Source organism: Equus przewalskii, chromosome 25, assembly GCF_037783145.1.
Source record: "Equus przewalskii isolate Varuska chromosome 25, EquPr2, whole genome shotgun sequence".
NCBI lineage: Eukaryota > Metazoa > Chordata > Mammalia > Perissodactyla > Equidae > Equus > Equus przewalskii.
Window position 1 is genome coordinate 7,687,148 of NC_091855.1, and position 18,547 is coordinate 7,705,694.

The 18,547-nt window shown below is 36.7% G+C and overlaps 1 protein-coding gene across 1 annotated transcript in view; it reads left to right on the top strand.

The window, feature by feature from the left end:
• Positions 1 to 18,547, top strand: part of MNAT1 (MNAT1 component of CDK activating kinase) — a 218,372-nt gene that overhangs the window by 31,895 nt on the left and 167,930 nt on the right. The window contains exon 2 of the mRNA XM_070593141.1: positions 18,021 to 18,173. Coding sequence (XP_070449242.1) covers positions 18,021 to 18,173 — 153 coding nt within the window. The remainder of the gene's footprint in view (positions 1 to 18,020; positions 18,174 to 18,547) is intronic.

Consider the following 18,547-nt stretch of genomic DNA (forward strand, 5'->3'; position numbering starts at 1 on the left):
GTGGAGGACATGAGAATACAGTGAGAGTGATCATGACAGAAAAAAAAAAAGATGTACTACATTTGAGACAGTTTGGGAGTTGTATAGTGTTATAAGAAATTAATTTGAGGGCTGGCCCGTGGCCAAGTGGTTAAGTTCGCTCTCTCTGCTTCTGCGGCCCAGGGTTTCGCTGGTTCAGATCCTGGGCGCTGATGTGGCACCACTCATCAAGCCATGCTGAGGCGGCATCCTACATGCCACAACTGGAAGGACCCACAACTAAAAATATACAACTATGTATCGGAGGCTTTGGGGAGAAAAAGGAAAAAATAAAATCTTTAATTTCTTTTTTTTTTTTTTAATTTGGGTAGTCGAGGAAGTGGGAATGTGCTTATATAGCTTTAGGAAATTAGCTCTCTAGGTAAGATTTGTTCTTTCTCTCTTTATATAATCCCAATTTTGATACTCAATTATATATAAGATTATGTTTTTTAGAGGTAGCTATGCCAGTTGCTTGGAGATATTTTTTATTTTGATGGAGTCCAAGTGATCAAATAAAGGTATTTGATTTAATGTCATGTATTTTCTGCATACTTTAAAGACTTTTATTTATGACTGTTATTCTTTACCTTTTATGAAGGAATCTTTTATTGCTTGTATGGTTCACCTGGTGAGACCCTCTTCTTGTTTTTTCTCCCATTCTCATTACATAATAAATATTAGGAAAAGATTATGGTTACCTCTGTACCAATAGCTTTTATGTTTACATCTGATTGACTGTACAGTCTGTTCTTGTGCCATCAAAATGTCTATCTGAAATAAAACATTGCATTAAGAATGCACGGTATCTGTAGAAGCATATTCTAGTGGAAAGATTAGGATGAGAAATTTATAGATGTAACATCCATGTGAATGGTTAGATGATTGTGCTTAGTCTGCTGAACTTAGTGAGCTGGGTTCAGGACCAGACCAGAGAAGTCTGAGAATTCTTTCTATTGGCAACAGCCCAAAGATTGCCAGATAGGCATCAAGGTCTTTACTGGGGCTAACCTGGTGATACTGGGTTTGTTTTGATTCTTTATAAGATCCTGAGTCACTATTCAGCGTAGTTATTGCTTCATGCTTGTTCTGCCTAATAACTTCAGTGATTCAGTTTTGGCTGCAAACCTATGAAAGATTATTGGCCATAGAGTGTGAATTGACATAGAAACCTAGGGATCCAAAGTGCTACTACCTCCCCCTTGTTAGGATGGGGTTGTATGAGAGTCAGGTATTAATAGAGTCTTGGCCCAGATCCAGCTCACACTGGGTCTGTGTTCTTCTCAGTTGGTAGTCATTTTCTTGGTTCCCAGATGTGTAATTGGAATGGACATATATGGTATTTGGCAGAACTCTCAGATTGGTTCCTTGACCAGTGGAGTAAGGGCTGTCATAGTGGCAAAGGTCAAATGGATGCTTCTAAAACTGTACCTTTCCCCATCCTGGAAGGGGCAGCAATTCATCTAGTTTGGGATTAACACATATTCTGAGTACAGGTTTGCTTTTTCTGCTCATATGGCTGCATCCATCACCACTAGGATTTAACACAGTGTTTAGTGCATCAATATGGTATCTTGAGTAGCATCATCTCTTACCGAGAGTCTCGCTTTACAGGAAAGGATATGTGACAGTGGGCCCAAGTTCATGAATCCATTGGTCCTTGCTCATACTGCTCCACCTGTACTCCTCTGGATTGATAGAGCAGTTGTAATGCGTTCATAATGATGTGGTTGAGGGGCACATTGAAGGTGATACTCTGCAAGAATGGGCACTATCCTCCAGGATGCTTTCTGTACCCTAAATATTCAACCATTATATGGATATGACCATTATATTGGTTATCTCCAATAGGTAAAATATATGGGTCTTAGAGCCAAGGGATGGAAGTAGGAGTGGCTTCACTTACTGTTTCCCCCAGTCGTTACCTGAGGAATTTGTCCTCTCTATCCATGTAACTTTAGGTTCTGTGTGCTTAGAGGTCCTTGTTTCCAGAGGTGAAAATGTCCTACTTGGCGACACAGTAAGAGTACGTTAAACTTTAAATCATGGCTGCTGCCTGGTCACTTTGAGTTTCTTGTGCCGAAAGGTCACCAGAGAAGAAAAGGAGTCACCATGCTGGCAAGAGTAATTGACTCTGATTGTCATCCCCGTGGATGCAGGGAAGAATATGTCTGGCACTCAAGGGATCCACTAGGACATCTCTTGGTGCTCCCAAGCCCATTATTACAATAAGTTTATGAGTATAGCAGCCACAACCTGAAAAAGAGAATGGTAAGCAGGGGTTCAGACCTCTTAGAGATAAGGCAAGCTGGCCAGACTAGTAGAGGTGCTAGTGGAGGGTGAGGAGAAAGTAGAGTGCAACGATGAGGACAGTTATGGCTAGGAAATCAACGGCAGCATTGGGACTGTAGTTTGTCCCCTTCTCTGAAGGTTTCGCATGGAAACAAAATAAGTAGAATCCTTAAGAAGCTATTCCCAACTAGGGTGAACTTACTCTAAAAAGCAAGTGGATTTGTATGGTGTAATTTACTTGTTCGTGTAATCCTCCCATTTTTCTCTAGCATTGTTTGTTCTGTTGGTTTGTAGAACTTCTTTATATAGTCTGGATATGATCTTTTATGTATGACGCAAAAGCTATTTCCTCATCTGTGGTGAGCTTGTTAGTCGTATTCTGTGTCTCCCCCCATATAGAAATTTTTAGTTTTGATAAAATGAAATTTATCATTCTCCTTTACGTGATTTAAAGTATTTTAATTACCTTTAGGAAATCCCTGTCCTGATGTCATAATTATATTCTTCTATAATTTCTTTTTTTTTAAAGATTGGCACCTGAGCTAACAACTGTTGCCAATCTTTTCTTTTTCTTTGCTTTTTCTCCCCAAATCCCCCAGTACATAGTTGTGTATTTTTAGTTGTGGGTTCTTCTAGTTGTGGCACGTGGGACACCACCTCACTGTGGCCTGCTGAGTGGTGCTATGTCCGTGCCCAGGATCCGAACCAGTGAAACCCTGGGCTGCCATAGTGGAGCACGTGAACTTAATCACTTGGCCAGGGGGCCGGCCCCTAAGACTTTTTTTTCTGTTTCTGAAGAAGATTCGCCCTGAGCTAACATCTGTTGCCAATCTTCCTCTCTTTGCATGAGGAAGATTCACCCTGAGCTAACATCTGTGCTAATCTTCCTTTTTGTATAGGGGTCACTACCACAGCATGGCCACCAATGAGTGGTGTAGGTCTGCACCTGGGAACTGAACTCTGGCTGCCGAAGCAGAGCGCACCAAACTTAACCACTAGGCCGTGGGGCTGGCCCCTTTTTAATGAATGTTTAAGATAAAATGTGGTAATTTGAAGAAATGTTGACTTTATGGGAGACCGTTTGAAACTATATCCCCAGTCTTCCAGGAGGTACATTTTTCTCTGCCATTTAAGACTACTTTGGTGGGACAGGGTGAGGACTGCTTACATCCTTACATGAACTCTTTATTTTGGTCAAAGTGTTTTATTTACTGTTCCACGTATAAGTTGTATTGATACCTTTGTTCTTGCTGTGATTTCTGACTGGAATCATCCTTCTTTTGTATTTCAAAGCCATCAAATTCTTCAAGGCCCAACTCTGTTCAACCCATTTCCTGAGTCTTTTCCCCAGCTGTAATCCTTGATACTGGCTTCTTTGAACTCTGGTCCTTATTGGTCATTCCTTGCTGTAAGTACTATTTATTGAGAAGGTACTATGCGCCTGGTATATTTGTAAACATTTTACCTGTATTAATTGATATAAGTCTCATCAACTCTATGAGGCAGATTGCCACCCTCCCTCTCCTGGAAGATACTATTATTCTTTTTCACAAGGAAATTGAGGCACAGTGAGGGTTGCTAATTTGTCTAGGGTTGCAGGCCTAGTAAATGACTAATGAAAAGGAGGCAAAATGGCTCCAGAATCTGTGCCCTTAACCACCAAGCCCTCCTCCCTCTCAGTTGCTCAATAAGTAATGCTCAGGGAATGAATCTACTACTATTTTGATACTTAGCAGACATAACCTTGTCCTCTTGTTTTATGAGTGTATCTTCTTGCCTAACTACATAGTACATCCCTGAAGATAGGGAAAAAAATCTTATACTTCTTTACAGTGTGGCTTTATATTTTATACTTCTTTAGGTAGATCCGCTGTGTATAATAAGTGCCCAGTAGATATTTGTAGATAATGTTAGTGAATTCAGTTTGACCCTTAGACTTGCAATAGAGTAACATAAACCTTATAACTCATTGTCAAATGGATGTAAACCTTCTGATACTAAGTAGTTATCTGATGGTTTGGATGCTCAGCACCACAGATAACACTGTGAGATTCCCTGGTTCTGAAGCTGTGGGGTTTGGCTAGATTTGGAGCATTCAGTTGACAGAATGATTCCTAGAAATCAAGTGAGGTAGATTTCTGGCCTGAACTTAAACTATGATCTTTGACATCTCATTTTGTTTTAGCATTTGTAGAAAGGGGAAAATAATATGTAACTCCGCCTTTATTTATTTATTTATTTTTCCGCCTTTATTTTTTAATCATGGTCTTTGTGTAGACTTTTAAGCTTTTCAAAAGAAAAGTATGCTTCCAAGTAGTATTGTGTTCTCATACTTTGTTATAATAACTTACATACCATTATGTTGGTACAAATTCAAAAGAATGTATTATCAGCATACCTGTGCTTTATTTCATTTTTAATATGAGAAATTTAAGATTAAGAAGCAAAGTTCTTAGCAAAATGTATGTTTTCTTCTAAAGGAACCTCTCCTATATAACTATATATCTGTGTGTATACGTATGTGTGTTTGTATGTATATATGTTTAAATATACATATTTTTGAATATATGTTTTTAAAAGCATTATACTAATTTTTTAAAATGCTGAAAATAATGTATTTTCACTGGGCAAAATTACTGTATTATATAAACTTTTGAGGAGATCCTGGGAGACCATGTCTTAGTACTTTGTATTACTAACTCCATCTGTCACAGAGCCTTCTATATCATATCCCTATAATATAATATTATATGTTATAATATTCTCAATGGGATTAAGTATTAACGAAATGTTTGTACCATATGTAAAGTTTGTAATTATAGCCAATATGGAAAAGTGAAACTGATAAACATCATTTATACTGAAAGAAAATATATTTATTTATTCCTATTTGGAAAAAGAAAAACTAACAACTTGTGTAACAACTGAAGGTATCTAGAATTATCAAACTTGGAGGAAACCTTAGGTGTTTTATAAATGAGAATTTGACTTCCTCAGAGTTGTCCGTATGGTAAGAGACAGAGCTAGAATGGCAACCTAGGTCTTCTGATTACTAACGTAGAGTTTAGTTATATCATCATATCTTTAGTGAGTGATTTTAGTAAGTAACTTTTATGTGGTCGGTGACAGCTTTATCTTTTTAAACAGATATATTCTAGAGTAAAAGAGTTGTCTTTGGTAAGAAAACTAACTTTTACATGGTAAATGCTGGATTTATTATTTAAGGAAATGCATTCTAGAATAAAAAACTTCTATGGCATGATCTTAGGACATGTAGATAGTTTTTCACAGTGCTTTCACATATATCCTCTCATTTGAATAACATTTCTGGAAGACAGTTAATTTAGAGATTGTTATTGTTTTCATGGGTAAGACAATTGAAGACAGAAACTTTATTGTTTTCTAAAGGTCATTTAGGGTAGTATATAATTTTAGATGCTTTTGCTTGCAAATAATAGGAAACTCAACTCAAACTATCTTAAAGAATTTTTTGATCCATTACTGAAAAGTACAGCCATGGATAGGGTGATCTTTACGTGAGGCTTAATCCACCAGCTCAATAATGTTATTGTTTCATTTTCTTTCTATTTTTTGGCTTCTGGTTTCTCTTCATAGTGCTATCTTCTTTCTGAGTTTGAGGTGCTAGAGGTGCTTCTAGATAAACAAAATGGATGCTTTCTCTTATAGGCATAAAGGGAATCACAGGAAGCTTTTTTCCCAGATGGTCCCAGCATATATTTCCTCATATCTCACTGGGCATATTGAGTTGCTTGCTTATCTCTGAACCAACCATGGTGTTAAGGAGGATGGCATTCACTGATTGGTTTAAGCCAGTTAGTGACCACCTCTTGATTTGGGAGTGGGATCAAACTCACCCAACTTGTATGACTGGGAAATTCACAGTCATGTTAGTTTATAACAGGAGAAGGGTTGCCTGGATAACTGGAGAGGCAAACAAAAGATATCCCTTACAGCAAGCTAATGTTAGAGTAAGAATCCAGGTTTTGGGGCTGGCCCTGCGGCCGAGTGGTTAAGTTCACGCGCTCCACTTCAGCTGCCCAGGGTTTCGCCACTTCTAATCCTGGGTGCAGACATGGTACCGCTCATCAGGCCATGCTGAAGTGGCATCCCACATGCCACAACTAGAATGACCCATAACTGAAAATATACACAACTATGTACTGGGGGGCTTTGGGGAGAAAAAGGAAAAAAAAAAAAAGCGGGTTTTTTGTTCTTTGTTGAAAATCATAAATGAATACATAAAACTTGAGGTCTTATACTAAAAATATATAACTTTGCTTTTTTTTTTTTTTTTTTTTTTTTGCTGAGGAAGATTAGCCCTGAGCTAACATCTGTGCCAGTCTTCCTCCACTTTATATGTGGGTTGCTGCCACAGCATGGCTCATGAGTGGTATAGGTCTGCACCCAGCATCCATACCTGTGAACCTGGGCCGCCACAGTGGAGCATGCCAAACTTAACCACTGCTCCAAGGGCCAGCCCCTAACTTTTCTTTTTAAAATGTTTTATTGATGTGAAATTCATATTACATAAAATTAACCACTTTTTTCTTTTTAGATTGGCATCTGAGCTAACATCTGTTTCCAATCTTTTTTTTTCCCTTCTCCCCAAAGACCCCGAGTACATAGGTGTATATTCTAGTTGTAGGTCCTTCGAGCTCTACTATGTGGGTCCCTGCCTCAGCATGGCTTGATGAGTGGTGCTAGATCCGTGTGCAGGATCCAAACTGGCGAAACCCTGGGTCACTGAAGCAGAGCACTTGAAGTTAACCCCTGGGCCACGGGGCCAGCCCCAAATTAACCATTTTAACGTGAACAATTCAGTGGCATTTTGTATGTTTATGATGTTGTGCAACTACCACCTCTATCTAGTTCCAAAACGTTTTCATCACCACAAAAGGAAATCCTATACCTGTTAAGCAGTTACTCCCCTTTTACCACCCCCCACCCCCCAGCACCTGGGAACCACCAATCTGCTTTCTATCTTTATGGATTTACCTATTCTGGATATTTCATATAAATGGAATCATACAATATGTGACCTTTTGTGTCTGGCTCCTTTCACTTAGCATAATGTTTTCGAGGTTCATCCATGTTGTAGCATGTATCAATACTTCATTCCTTTTTATAGATAAATAATTCCATTATATCTATATACCACAATTTGTTCCTCCATTCATATGTTGGTGCACATCTGAATTCTTTCCTTCTTTTGGTTGTTGTGAATAGTGCTGCTATGAACATACTTGTACATGTATTTGTTTGAGTACCTGTTTTCAGATCTTTTTAGTATATACCTAGGAGTGGAACTGCTGTGTCATATGGCAATTCTGTGTTTAAGATTTTGGGGAACTATCAAAATGTTTTCCACAGTAGCTGAATCATTTTTAATTCCCACCAGCAATGTGCAAAGCTTCCAGTTTCTCCACATCCTCATCAAAACTTGTTGCTGTTCATTTTTTTTTATAGCCATTCTAGTTGGTGTGGCATGATGTTGCAAGGTAGTTTAACTTGCATTCCCTAGTGATTAATGACACTGAGCATCTTTCCATGTACTCATTTGCCATTTTTATGTCTTTGCTGGAGAAATTTCTATTTGTATCTTTTGCTCATTATTCAACAGAATTTTTTTGTCTTTTTTGTTGTTGAGTTGTAAGAGTTCTTTACATATCCTGGATACTAGAAACTTATCAGATAGATACTTTGTAAATATTTTTTTCATTCTGTATGTTGTCTTTTTACTTTTTTGATATTGTGTTTGACGCATTAAATTTTTTAATTTTAGTCAAGTCCAATGTATCTATTTTTTGTTTTGTTTTGTGCTTTTCGTGTCATATCTAAGAAACCATTGCCAAATCCAAAGTCATGAAGATTTACCCCCAGATTTTCTTCCAAGTTTTATGGGTTTAGCTGTTATATTTAGGTCATTAATCCATTTTGAGTTAATTTTTGTATATGTTTTGAGGTCGGGGTCCAACTTCATTCTTTTTTTTTTTTTTTGGAGCAGAACAAATATTTATTTATTTATATTTTTATTATTTTTATTTTTTTATTATGATAACATTGGTTTATAACATTATATCAATTTCAGGTGTACATTGTTATATATTTTGATTTCTGCGTAGATTACATCATGTTCACCACCCAAAGACTCATTACAGTCCATCACCACACACATGAGCCTAATCACCCCTTTTGCCCTCCTGCCTCCCCTCTTCCCCTCTGGTAAGCACTAATCCAATCTCTGTTTCTATATGTGTGTTTGTCATTTTTATCTTCTGCTTATGAGTGAGATTATATGGTATTTGACTTCCCCCCTCTGACTTATTTCACTTAGCATAATACCCTCAAGGTCCATCCATGTTGTCACAAATGGCTGGATTTCATCATTTCTTTTTATTTTTTTATTTTTTAATTTATTTTTTATTTTATTTATTTATTTATTTATTTATTTATTTATTTTAATTAATGTTATGATAGATTACAAGCTTGTGAGATTTCAGTTGTACATTTTTGTTAGTCATGTTGTGGGTACACCACTTCCCCCTCCGTACCCTCCCCCCACCCCCCCTTTTCCCTGGTAACCACCGATCAGATCTCCTTCTCAATATACTAATTTCCACCTATGAGTGGAGTCATATAGAGATCGTCATTCTCTGACTGACTTATTTCGCTTAACATAATGCCCTCGAGGTCCATCCACGTTGTTGTGAATGGGCCAATTTCGTCTATTTTTATGGCTGAGTAGTATTCCATTGTGTATATATACCACATCTTCTTTATCCAATCATCAGTTTCTGGGCATGTAGGCTGGTTCCACGTCTTGGCTATTGTAAATAATGCTGCGATGAACATAGGGGTGCAACGGACTCTTGAGATATCTGTTATCAGGTTCTTAGGATAGATACCCAGTAATGGGATGGCTGGGTCATAGGGTATTTCTATTTTTAACTTTTTGAGAAATCTCCATACTGTTTTCCATAGTGGCTGTACCAGTTTGCATTCCCACCAACAGTGTATGAGGGTTCCTCTTTCTCCACAACCTCTCCAACATTTGTCGTTCTTGGTTTTGGATGTTTTTGCCAATCTAACGGGGGTAAGGTGATATCTTAGTGTAGTTTTGATTTGCATTTCCCTGATGATTAGCGATGATGAACATCTTTTCATGTGTCTATTGGCCATATTCATATCTTCTTTTGAGAAATGTCTGTTCATGTCCTCTGCCCATTTTTTGATCGGGTTGTTTGTTTTTTTGTTGTTAAGCAGTGTGAGTTCTTTGTATATTATGGAGATTAACCCTTTGTCGGATAAGTGGCTTGTAAATATTTTTTCCCAATTAGTGAGCTGTTTTTTTGTTTCAATCCTGTTTTCCCTTGCCTTGAAGAAGCTCTTTAGTCTGATGAAGTCCCATTTGTTTATTCTTTCTATTGTTTCCCTCAACTGAGGAGTTACAGTGTCCGAAAAGATTCTTTTGAAACTGATGTCAAAGAGTGTACTGCCTATATTCTCTTCCAAAAGACTTATTGTCTCAGGCCTAATCTTTAGGTCTTTGATCCATTTTGAGTTTATTTTGGTGTGTGGTGAAAAAGAATGGTCAATTTTCAATCTTTTGCATGTGGCTGTCCAGTTTTCCCAGCACCATTTGTTGAAGAGACTTTCTTTTCTCCATTGTAGGCCCTCTGCTCCTTTGTCGAAGATTAGCTGTCCATAGATGTGTGGTTTTATCTCTGGGCTTTCAATTCTGTTCCATTGATCTGTGGACCTGTTTTTGTACCAGTACCATGCTGTTTTGATCACTGTAGCTTTGTAGTATGTTTTGAAATCGGGGATTGTGATTCCGCCGGCTTTGTTTTTCTTGCTCAGGATTGCTTTAGCAATTCGCGGTCTTTTGTTGCCCCATATGAATTTTAGGATTGTTTGTTCAATTTCTGTGAAGAATGTTCTTGGGATTCTGATTGGGATAGCATTGAATCTGTATATTGCTTTAGGTAGTATGGACATTTTAACTATGTTTATTCTTCCAATCCATGTGCAAGGAATGTTTTTCCATCTCTTTATGTCATCGCCTATTTCTTTCAAGAAAGTCTTGTAGTTTTCATTGTATAGATCCTTCACTTCCTTGGTTAAGTTTATCCCAAGGTATTTTATTCTTTTCGTTGCGATTGTGAATGGGATAGAGTTCTTGAGTTCTTTTTCTGTTAGTCTATTGTTAGTGTATAGAAATGCTACTGATTTATGCACGTTAATTTTATACCCTGCTACTTTGCTGTAGTTGTTGATTATTTCTAATAGTTTTTCTGTGGATTCTTTGGGGTTTTCTATGTATAAGATCATGTCGTCTGCAAACAACGAGAGTTTTACTTCTTCGTTACCTATTTGGATTCCTTTTATTTCTTTTTCCTGCCGAATTGCTCTGGCCAGCACCTCCAGTACTATGTTGAATAGGAGTGGTGAAAGTGGGCACCCTTGTCTTGTTCCTGTCCTCAGAGGGATGGCTTTCAGCTTTTGTCCATTGAGTATGATGTTGGCTGTGGGTCTATCATATATGGCCTTTATTATGTTGAGGTACTTTCCTTCTATACCCATTTTGCTGAGGGTTTTTATCATAAATGGGTGTTGGATCTTGTCGAATGCTTTCTCTGCATCTATTGAGATGATCATGTGGTTTTTGGTTTTCATTTTGTTGATGTAGTGTATCACGTTGATTGACTTGCGGATGTTGAACCATCCCTGTGTCCCTGGTATAAATCCCACTTGATCATGGTGTATAATCTTTTTGATGTTTTGCTGTAATCGGTTTGCCAAAATTTTGTTGAGGATTTTTGCATCTATGTTCATCAGTGATATCGGCCTGTAGTTCTCCTTCTTTGTGTTGTCCTTGTCAGGTTTGGGGATCAGAGTGATGTTGGCTTCATAGAATGTGTTAGGGAGTTCTCCATCTTTCTCAATTTTCTGGAACAGTTTGAGGAGAATAGGTATTAAGTCTTCTTTGAATGTTTGGTAGAATTCTCCAGAGAAGCCGTCTGGTCCTGGACTCTTATTTTTGGGGAGGTTTTTGATTACCGTTTCTATTTCTCCAACTTCATTCTTTTGCATGTGGATATAACTTTGATTTTTAAAATAATGAATTAATATTTTTATGGTTGTAAATTTTCTGCAGATTTGTCTGCTATATACTTTTTACAAATGTACAATTATAATTTGTGGAATTTATGATTTTTAAATTTTTTTGAGGTCATGTTGGCTTATAACATTGTATAAATTTCAGGCATATATTATATTTCAGTTTCTGTGTAGACTGCATCATGTTCACCACTATAATTATTTTGTCTGTAAAATTAGATGTAATAGATTATTAGTGGAGGATTCAATGATAAGAACATTGCATATGATAGCATATATTAAGGGCTGTTTCTTGTAGAACAAGCAGTAAGTTTTGCTTCACTTTAAGAAAGTGTACAGGACATCTTTCACAAAGCTGTTTTGTACTTTGTCATAAAAATAATGCTTCATTTTTGATGATAAAAGAGCCATTGTTAATATACAGATTATCTTTGGAATTAATTTCAAAACAGCAATGAGCGAGTATAAAGAAATAGTTCATTTTATCTTAAATTCTTGAAGATAAACAGTAGTTTTGCTTAGCTATGGTGTCTTTTTGAAAGAAACAAATCTTTATTCAAAGTTTTGATAATATAAACCACGTATCAGCTATGACCTTACTGAGATTTTCTTCTTCAGAGTTCTAACTACTTAGATATTTCCATCCACAGTCTAGGCCTTTGAAAATTTTTTTTCCTTAAGTTTTGTCCCCACATATGTTTGAGTTATTAACCAAATCACTTTTATTAAATTTTATTAGCTGACTTTTATTAATGGAGTTAGTAAACTCACTCTCTCATATTCTAACAAGTCAAGAACTCTTATCAGAAGTACTGTTTATTAGCATTTAAGATTTTAAATTCTTTTCTAGAGGTAATTGTTTTTAGCTTTACTTTTATTGGTTTTTGAGAAATATATACTTTTTTTAGAATGTGCTGTTGGTGTCAATAAAAATGGAAAAAATATGCATTAATTCTGTAAAAATACCAGAATTCAGGATGTTGGAGGTTGTTGAATATTTAAATGATAAGTGGAAAATATTCTTTCTTATAGTTAGTCTCCGGACAATTTAAGAATTACTTGATCGGGTGGAAAGGACTTGATAAATGTAGAGATACAGCTAACAATTATTGAACATTTACTTTGTGCCAGACACTGGTTTAAGTTCTTTTATATGTAGTAACTTGTTTACTTGATTATTGGATGGCCATTTGATTTGTTAAAAGGTTTGTGTTTTCTGTCTTTATTAGTGGAATTAAAAAATAATTGTCCCTACCATTAAAACAATTTTAAAAAATTACAAATTTAAAATATAGCTTAGGTTTTAAAACAATCTGGGAACCAGGTTTCAAGCTTGTTTATTATTTTATTAATTGATTTTCCCTAATATTTATTGGATATTTAAAATGATTAGCTTAAAATGTTAATATAATATTGAGCAAACCTAGACATACTTTGCTTTCAGGAAACAAAAAATGACTTTTTTTTATGATTTTATTTTTCAAGAGCAGTTTTAGATTTACAACAAAATTGAGAGGACGGTACAGAGATTTCTCACATACCCATTATCACCATCATTCACTAGAATGGTACATTTTTCACTAAGGATGAACCTACGCTAACACATCATTATCACCCAAGGTCCATAGTTTACCTTCGGGTTCATTCTTGGTGTTGTACATTCTTTGGGTTTGGACAAAAGTATAATGATATATACCCATCATTATAATATCATACAGAGTATTTTCACTCCTCTAAAAAGCCTCTGTGCTCGGCCTATTTCTCCCTCTACCCACTGCAGCCCTGATCTTTTTATTGTTTCCATAGTTTTGCCTTTTCTAGAATGTCGTATACTTGGCATCTTATACTATGTAGGCTGTTTAGATTGGTTTCTTTCACTTAGTAATATGCATTCAAGTCTTCTCCCTGTCTTTTTATGCTTGTTAGCTCATTTCTTTTTAGTTCTGAATGATATTCCATTGTCTGGCTATACCACAGTTTGTGTATCCATTCACCTACTGGAGGATATTTTGTTGCTTCCAAGTTTTGGCAAAATTATGAATAAAGCTGCTATAAATATTTGTCTGCCAGCTTTTGTGTGGACGTAAGTTTTTACCTCCTTTGGATAAATAACAAAGAGCTTAATTTCTGGATCGTGTGGTAAGAGTATGCTTTATTTCACATATAACTACCAAAGTGTTTTCCAAAGTGGCTGTACCAATTTGCATTCCCACCAGCAGTGTATGAGAGTTCCTGTTGCTCCACATCTTTGCCAGCATTTGATGTAGTCAGTGTATTGGATTTTGAGCATTCTAATAGGTGTGTAGTATATCTTGTTTTAATTTGCATTTCCCTGATGATGTATGATATGGAGCATCTTTTCATATGCTTATTTGCCATCTGCATACAGACTGTTCCTGACTTAGGATGGTGGGAAAGCTATATGCATTCAGTAGAAACCATACTTCAGATTTTGAATTTTGGTCTTTTCCTGGGCTAGTGATGTTTGGTACAATACTGTCTCCTGATGCTAGGCAGCAGCAGTTAGCCATGGCTCCTAGTCAGCCACACCATCACGAGGGTAAACAACACATACTGATACAACCATTCTGTACCCATACAATGAGTCTGTTTTTCATTTTCAGTATAGCATTCAATATATATATAGTATAGTATTCAATAAATTACATGAGCTGTTTGACACTTTATTATGAAATAGGCTTTGTGTTAGATGGTTTTGCCCATCTGTAGGTTAATGTAAGTGTCCTGAGCACATTTAAGGTAGGCTAGCCTATGCTATAATCTTCGGTAGGTTAGGTTTATTAAATTTTTTTTTGGCAAGGAAGATTGGCCCTGAGCTAACAGCTGTTGCCAATCTTCCTCTTTTTGCTTGAGGAAGATTGTTGCTGAGCTAACATAGTTGCCAATCTTCTTCTATTTTGTATGTGGGAGACTGCCACAGCATGGCTCGATGAGCAGTGTGTAGGTCTGTGCCAAGGATCCAAACCTGTGAACCCCAGGCTGCCAAAGTGGAGCATGTGAACTTAACCACTGTGCCATGGGGTGGCCCCTAAATGCATTTTTTTCTTTTTTAAAGATTGGCACCTGAGCTAGCAGCTGTTGCCAGTCTTTTTTTTTTTCTTCTTCTCCCTAAAGTGCCCCAGTACATGGTCGTACATCCTAGTTGTAGGTCCTTCTGACTCTGCTATGTGGGACGCCACCTCAGCATGACTTGATGAATGGTGCTAGGTCCATGCCTAGGATCTGAACTGGCAAAACCCTGGGCTGCTGAAGTGGAGTGGACAAACTTAACCACTTGGCCACTGGGCCGGTCCCCCTAAATGCATTTTTGACTGACGATATTTTCAACTTAGGATGGGTTTATTGGGATGTAACCCCGCTGTAAGTTGAGCAAGATTTCTATCTTCTTTGATGAGGTATCTGTTAAGGTCTTTGGCCTGCTTTTTAAGCAGAATATTTGTTTTCTTATTGTTGGGTTTTAAGAGTTTTTTTTGTATATTTTAGATAACAGTCCTTTATCAGATGTGTCTTTTGCAAATATTTTCTCCCAGTCTGTGGCTTGTCTTCTCATTCTCTTGACATTGTCTTTAGCAGAGCAGAAAGTTTTAATTTTAAAGAAGTCCAGCTCATCAGTTATTTCTTTCATGGATCACGTCTTTGGTGTTTTATTGAAAAAGTCATTGCCATACCCCAAATCGTGTAGGTTTGCTCTCACATTGTACTCTAGGAGTTTTATAGTTTCACATTTTGCATTTAGGTCTATGATCCATTTTCAGTTAACTTTTTGGAAGGTGTAAGGTCCAAGTGTGGATTCTTTTTTTTCCATGTGGATGTCCATTTGTTTCAGTACCATTTGTTGAGGAGACCATCTCCGCTCCATTGTGTTGCTTTTGCTCTTTTGTCAAGATCACTTGACCATTTGTGGGTCTATTTCTGGGTTCTCTATTTTGTTCCATTGGTCTGTTTGTCTGCTCTTTTACCGATGCCATGCTGTCTTGATTACTGTAGCTTTATGGTGAATCTTGAAGTCAGGTAGCATCAGTCCTCCAACTTTGTTCTTCTCCTTCAACGTTGTGGTGGCTATTCTGGGCCTTTTGCCTCTCTATATAAGTTTTAGAATCACTTTGTTGATATCTATACGATAACTTACTGGGAATTTGACTGGGATTGCATTGAATCTATAAAGATGGGAAAAACTGACAACTCAAAATATTGAATTTTCTTATCCATGAACTTTTCCTATCCTTGAATGTGGAATATCTCTCCATTTATTTAGTTTTTAAAAAATTTTATTCATATGAATTTTGTAGTTTTCCTCATATAGATCTTACACATATTTTGTTAGATTTATAACTAAGCGTTCATTTTGTTGGTGCTAACATAAATGCTATTGTGTTTTTTATTTCAAATTACACTTGTTCATTGCTGGTATATAGGAAAGCGATAGATTTTTGTGTATTACCTTGTATCCTGCATCCTTGCTATAATCATTTATTAGTTCTAGGAGTTTTTTGGTTGATTCTTTCAGATTTTTTACATAGATGATCGTGTCTTCTGTGAACAAAGACAGTTCTGTCTTCCTTCCCAATCTGTATATCTTTTATTTCCTTTTTTTGCCTTACTGCATTAGCATAGACTTCCAGTATCATGTTGAAAGAGAGTAGTGAGAAGGGACATTCTTGCTTCTTATCTGATCTTAGTGGGAAAACTTCTAGTTGCTCATCATCAAGTATGATATTAGCTGTCAGTTTTTTATATCTAGTCTATGTCAAGATTATTCATCAACTTGCTTGCTCTTGAAAAAGTAAAGCAAATAAGTTGATGAAAAATCTTGACAAAAGAATATAAGCAGTTAAATGTTCTTGATAGAAGAAAAAAATCTAAAAAGTTGTTCAGAGAGAAAAGAGGGTGGGCACTATTCTGGTTTTTAAAAATGAAGACCATAAAAATATCTTTGGGAATGGGTAATGACTGAGAATTTGGGAGTTTTCAGCAAGTTTTCCTGTTTTCTACAGAATATAAGATTTTGTTTGAAAAACTTCCTAGTACTCTTGGAGGCAAAAGATTGCCCACATACTGCTGTTTTGTTTGCTGTGTTGCCAGATGAAGTGAACTAGCAATTATCAACTTTTCTTCTGTTCTTTTTTTATGTGACTAGGTTTCATGTATATAATTTGTAAATATATATTTTATAAATACGTAGAAAAAGATCTGGCCACATAAACACTAAACTTAACAAGAGTATGTTACATGTGGGAAGTGAGATAGAACAGAGTGAAGTAGAACTTTCAGTTTTTTCTCTATATACTTCTATATTTGAGCTTTAAGAAAAGAGTTGTTCTTTTAGCAGTTAAAAATCAGAAAGGGAAAAAGTTTCAGGAAAATAAATTATTTAAAAAATTCTTTAATGTTGAAATCCTTATGATTTAAGGCAGATTTTTAAAAAGTGGAGATGTAGAACTGATTGTGGAAATAAACATTATGTCCAATATGTATACAATATGACTTAGAATATTAAAATGTTTTATATTACCTTATAAACAGAATTATTGACTACTCTCCAAGAGCTTGAAATATAGAATATTATTTGTGGCTTGATTGTTTTGAGTATTTCAAATGGCTCCTTACCTATAAATATCTTTAGTTAGTGTAGTTATAAAGCGTGCTCATTTTCAATTTCTGTAGTTGGATTTAATTTCCTTTAACCACGAAGATTAGGGGAAACGTACCACCTCTCCAGCTCATTGCTTTTCCAATTCAAGACTTCCAGGAAGTTCTAAGCTTTTCCCCAAATCACACTGCCCAAGAAGGGAAGAGAGAGGGTATGCAGATGTCAGGGAAACCTGGCTTGCCTAGGCAGTCACTTTGGTGGATTTTGGGGTGGCCAACTTTAACTGATAAAGCTTTTATAAAAAAGTAGCCACTCTTTCTAGGATTTCTCAGGATAGAAGCTGTGGTAGTTTTCTTTCTCCACACATTCTGGGACGCTCTCAGTTCTCTATCCTCTGGCCTGGGGGGCCTCCCTCAGCTAGCACTTCTCCCTTATAATTCCAGTTTTTTCAGTTACTTACTGAACTTTCAAAAAACTTCCTTACAAGGCTGAAAGGGAAAAAAGTCTTTGTTTTAGTGATTGTGGCGTGCATGGCTCTCTGAGGTGCAGGCCCCACGGCAGAGGCTTTTTTGCCCAGGTCTACTGTGATACTGGACTGAGCATGGAGGAGACCCGAGACCACTCTTTTACGTGCCTCTGTGACTTCTCCCTATCCTGCTACCTCTTAGTCCCCAATTCAGCTCGTTTTAATTTGTACTTCTGTTTAACCTCTAAAACTAAGCTGGTGTCCCTTGGGATAATCCTATGTCTGAAAAGTAAGCTCCAAATCAAAATGAAAATTTTTTCCAAAAGGTTTTTTTGTAAGATTTTAAGTAAGAATAACTAATTTTCCTGATGCCACAAAAAAACCCCACCCAAATAAAAAACCACCGAAAACCAAAAAAGGGCAAACTTTGTACATACTTGTTGCAGATTTGAATATTATTTTAAAAATTATGTTGTATTTTTCTCCTTACAGGTGTGAAAGTTGTGTGGATTTGCTGTTTGTGAGAGGAGCTGGAAACTGTCCTGAGTGTGGCACCCCACTTAGAAAGAGCAACTTCAGGGTACAACTCTTTGAAGATCCTACTGTTGACAAGGAGGTTGAGATTAGGAAAAAAGTACTAAAGATGTAAGTATTATTGCTTGAATGATTCAGTCCACAAAGAGGACTTTAACAGTTATTTCAATTATTGATATCATTATTTGCTGTTAGAAATGTGGACAGGGGGCTGGCCCGGGGGGCTGAGTGGTTAAGTTCGCACGCTCCACTGCAGGCAGCCCAGTGTTTCGTTGGTTCGAATCCTAGGCGCAGACATGGCACTGCTCATCAAACCACGCTGAGGCAGCGTCCCACATGCCACAACTAGAAGGACCCACAGCGAGGAATATGCAACTATGTACCAGGGGGCTTTGGGGAGAAAAAAAAGGAAAAAAATAAAATCTTTAAAAAAAAAAAAGAAAGAAATGTGGACAGTTTGGTAGGTGCATATGTATAAATTCATC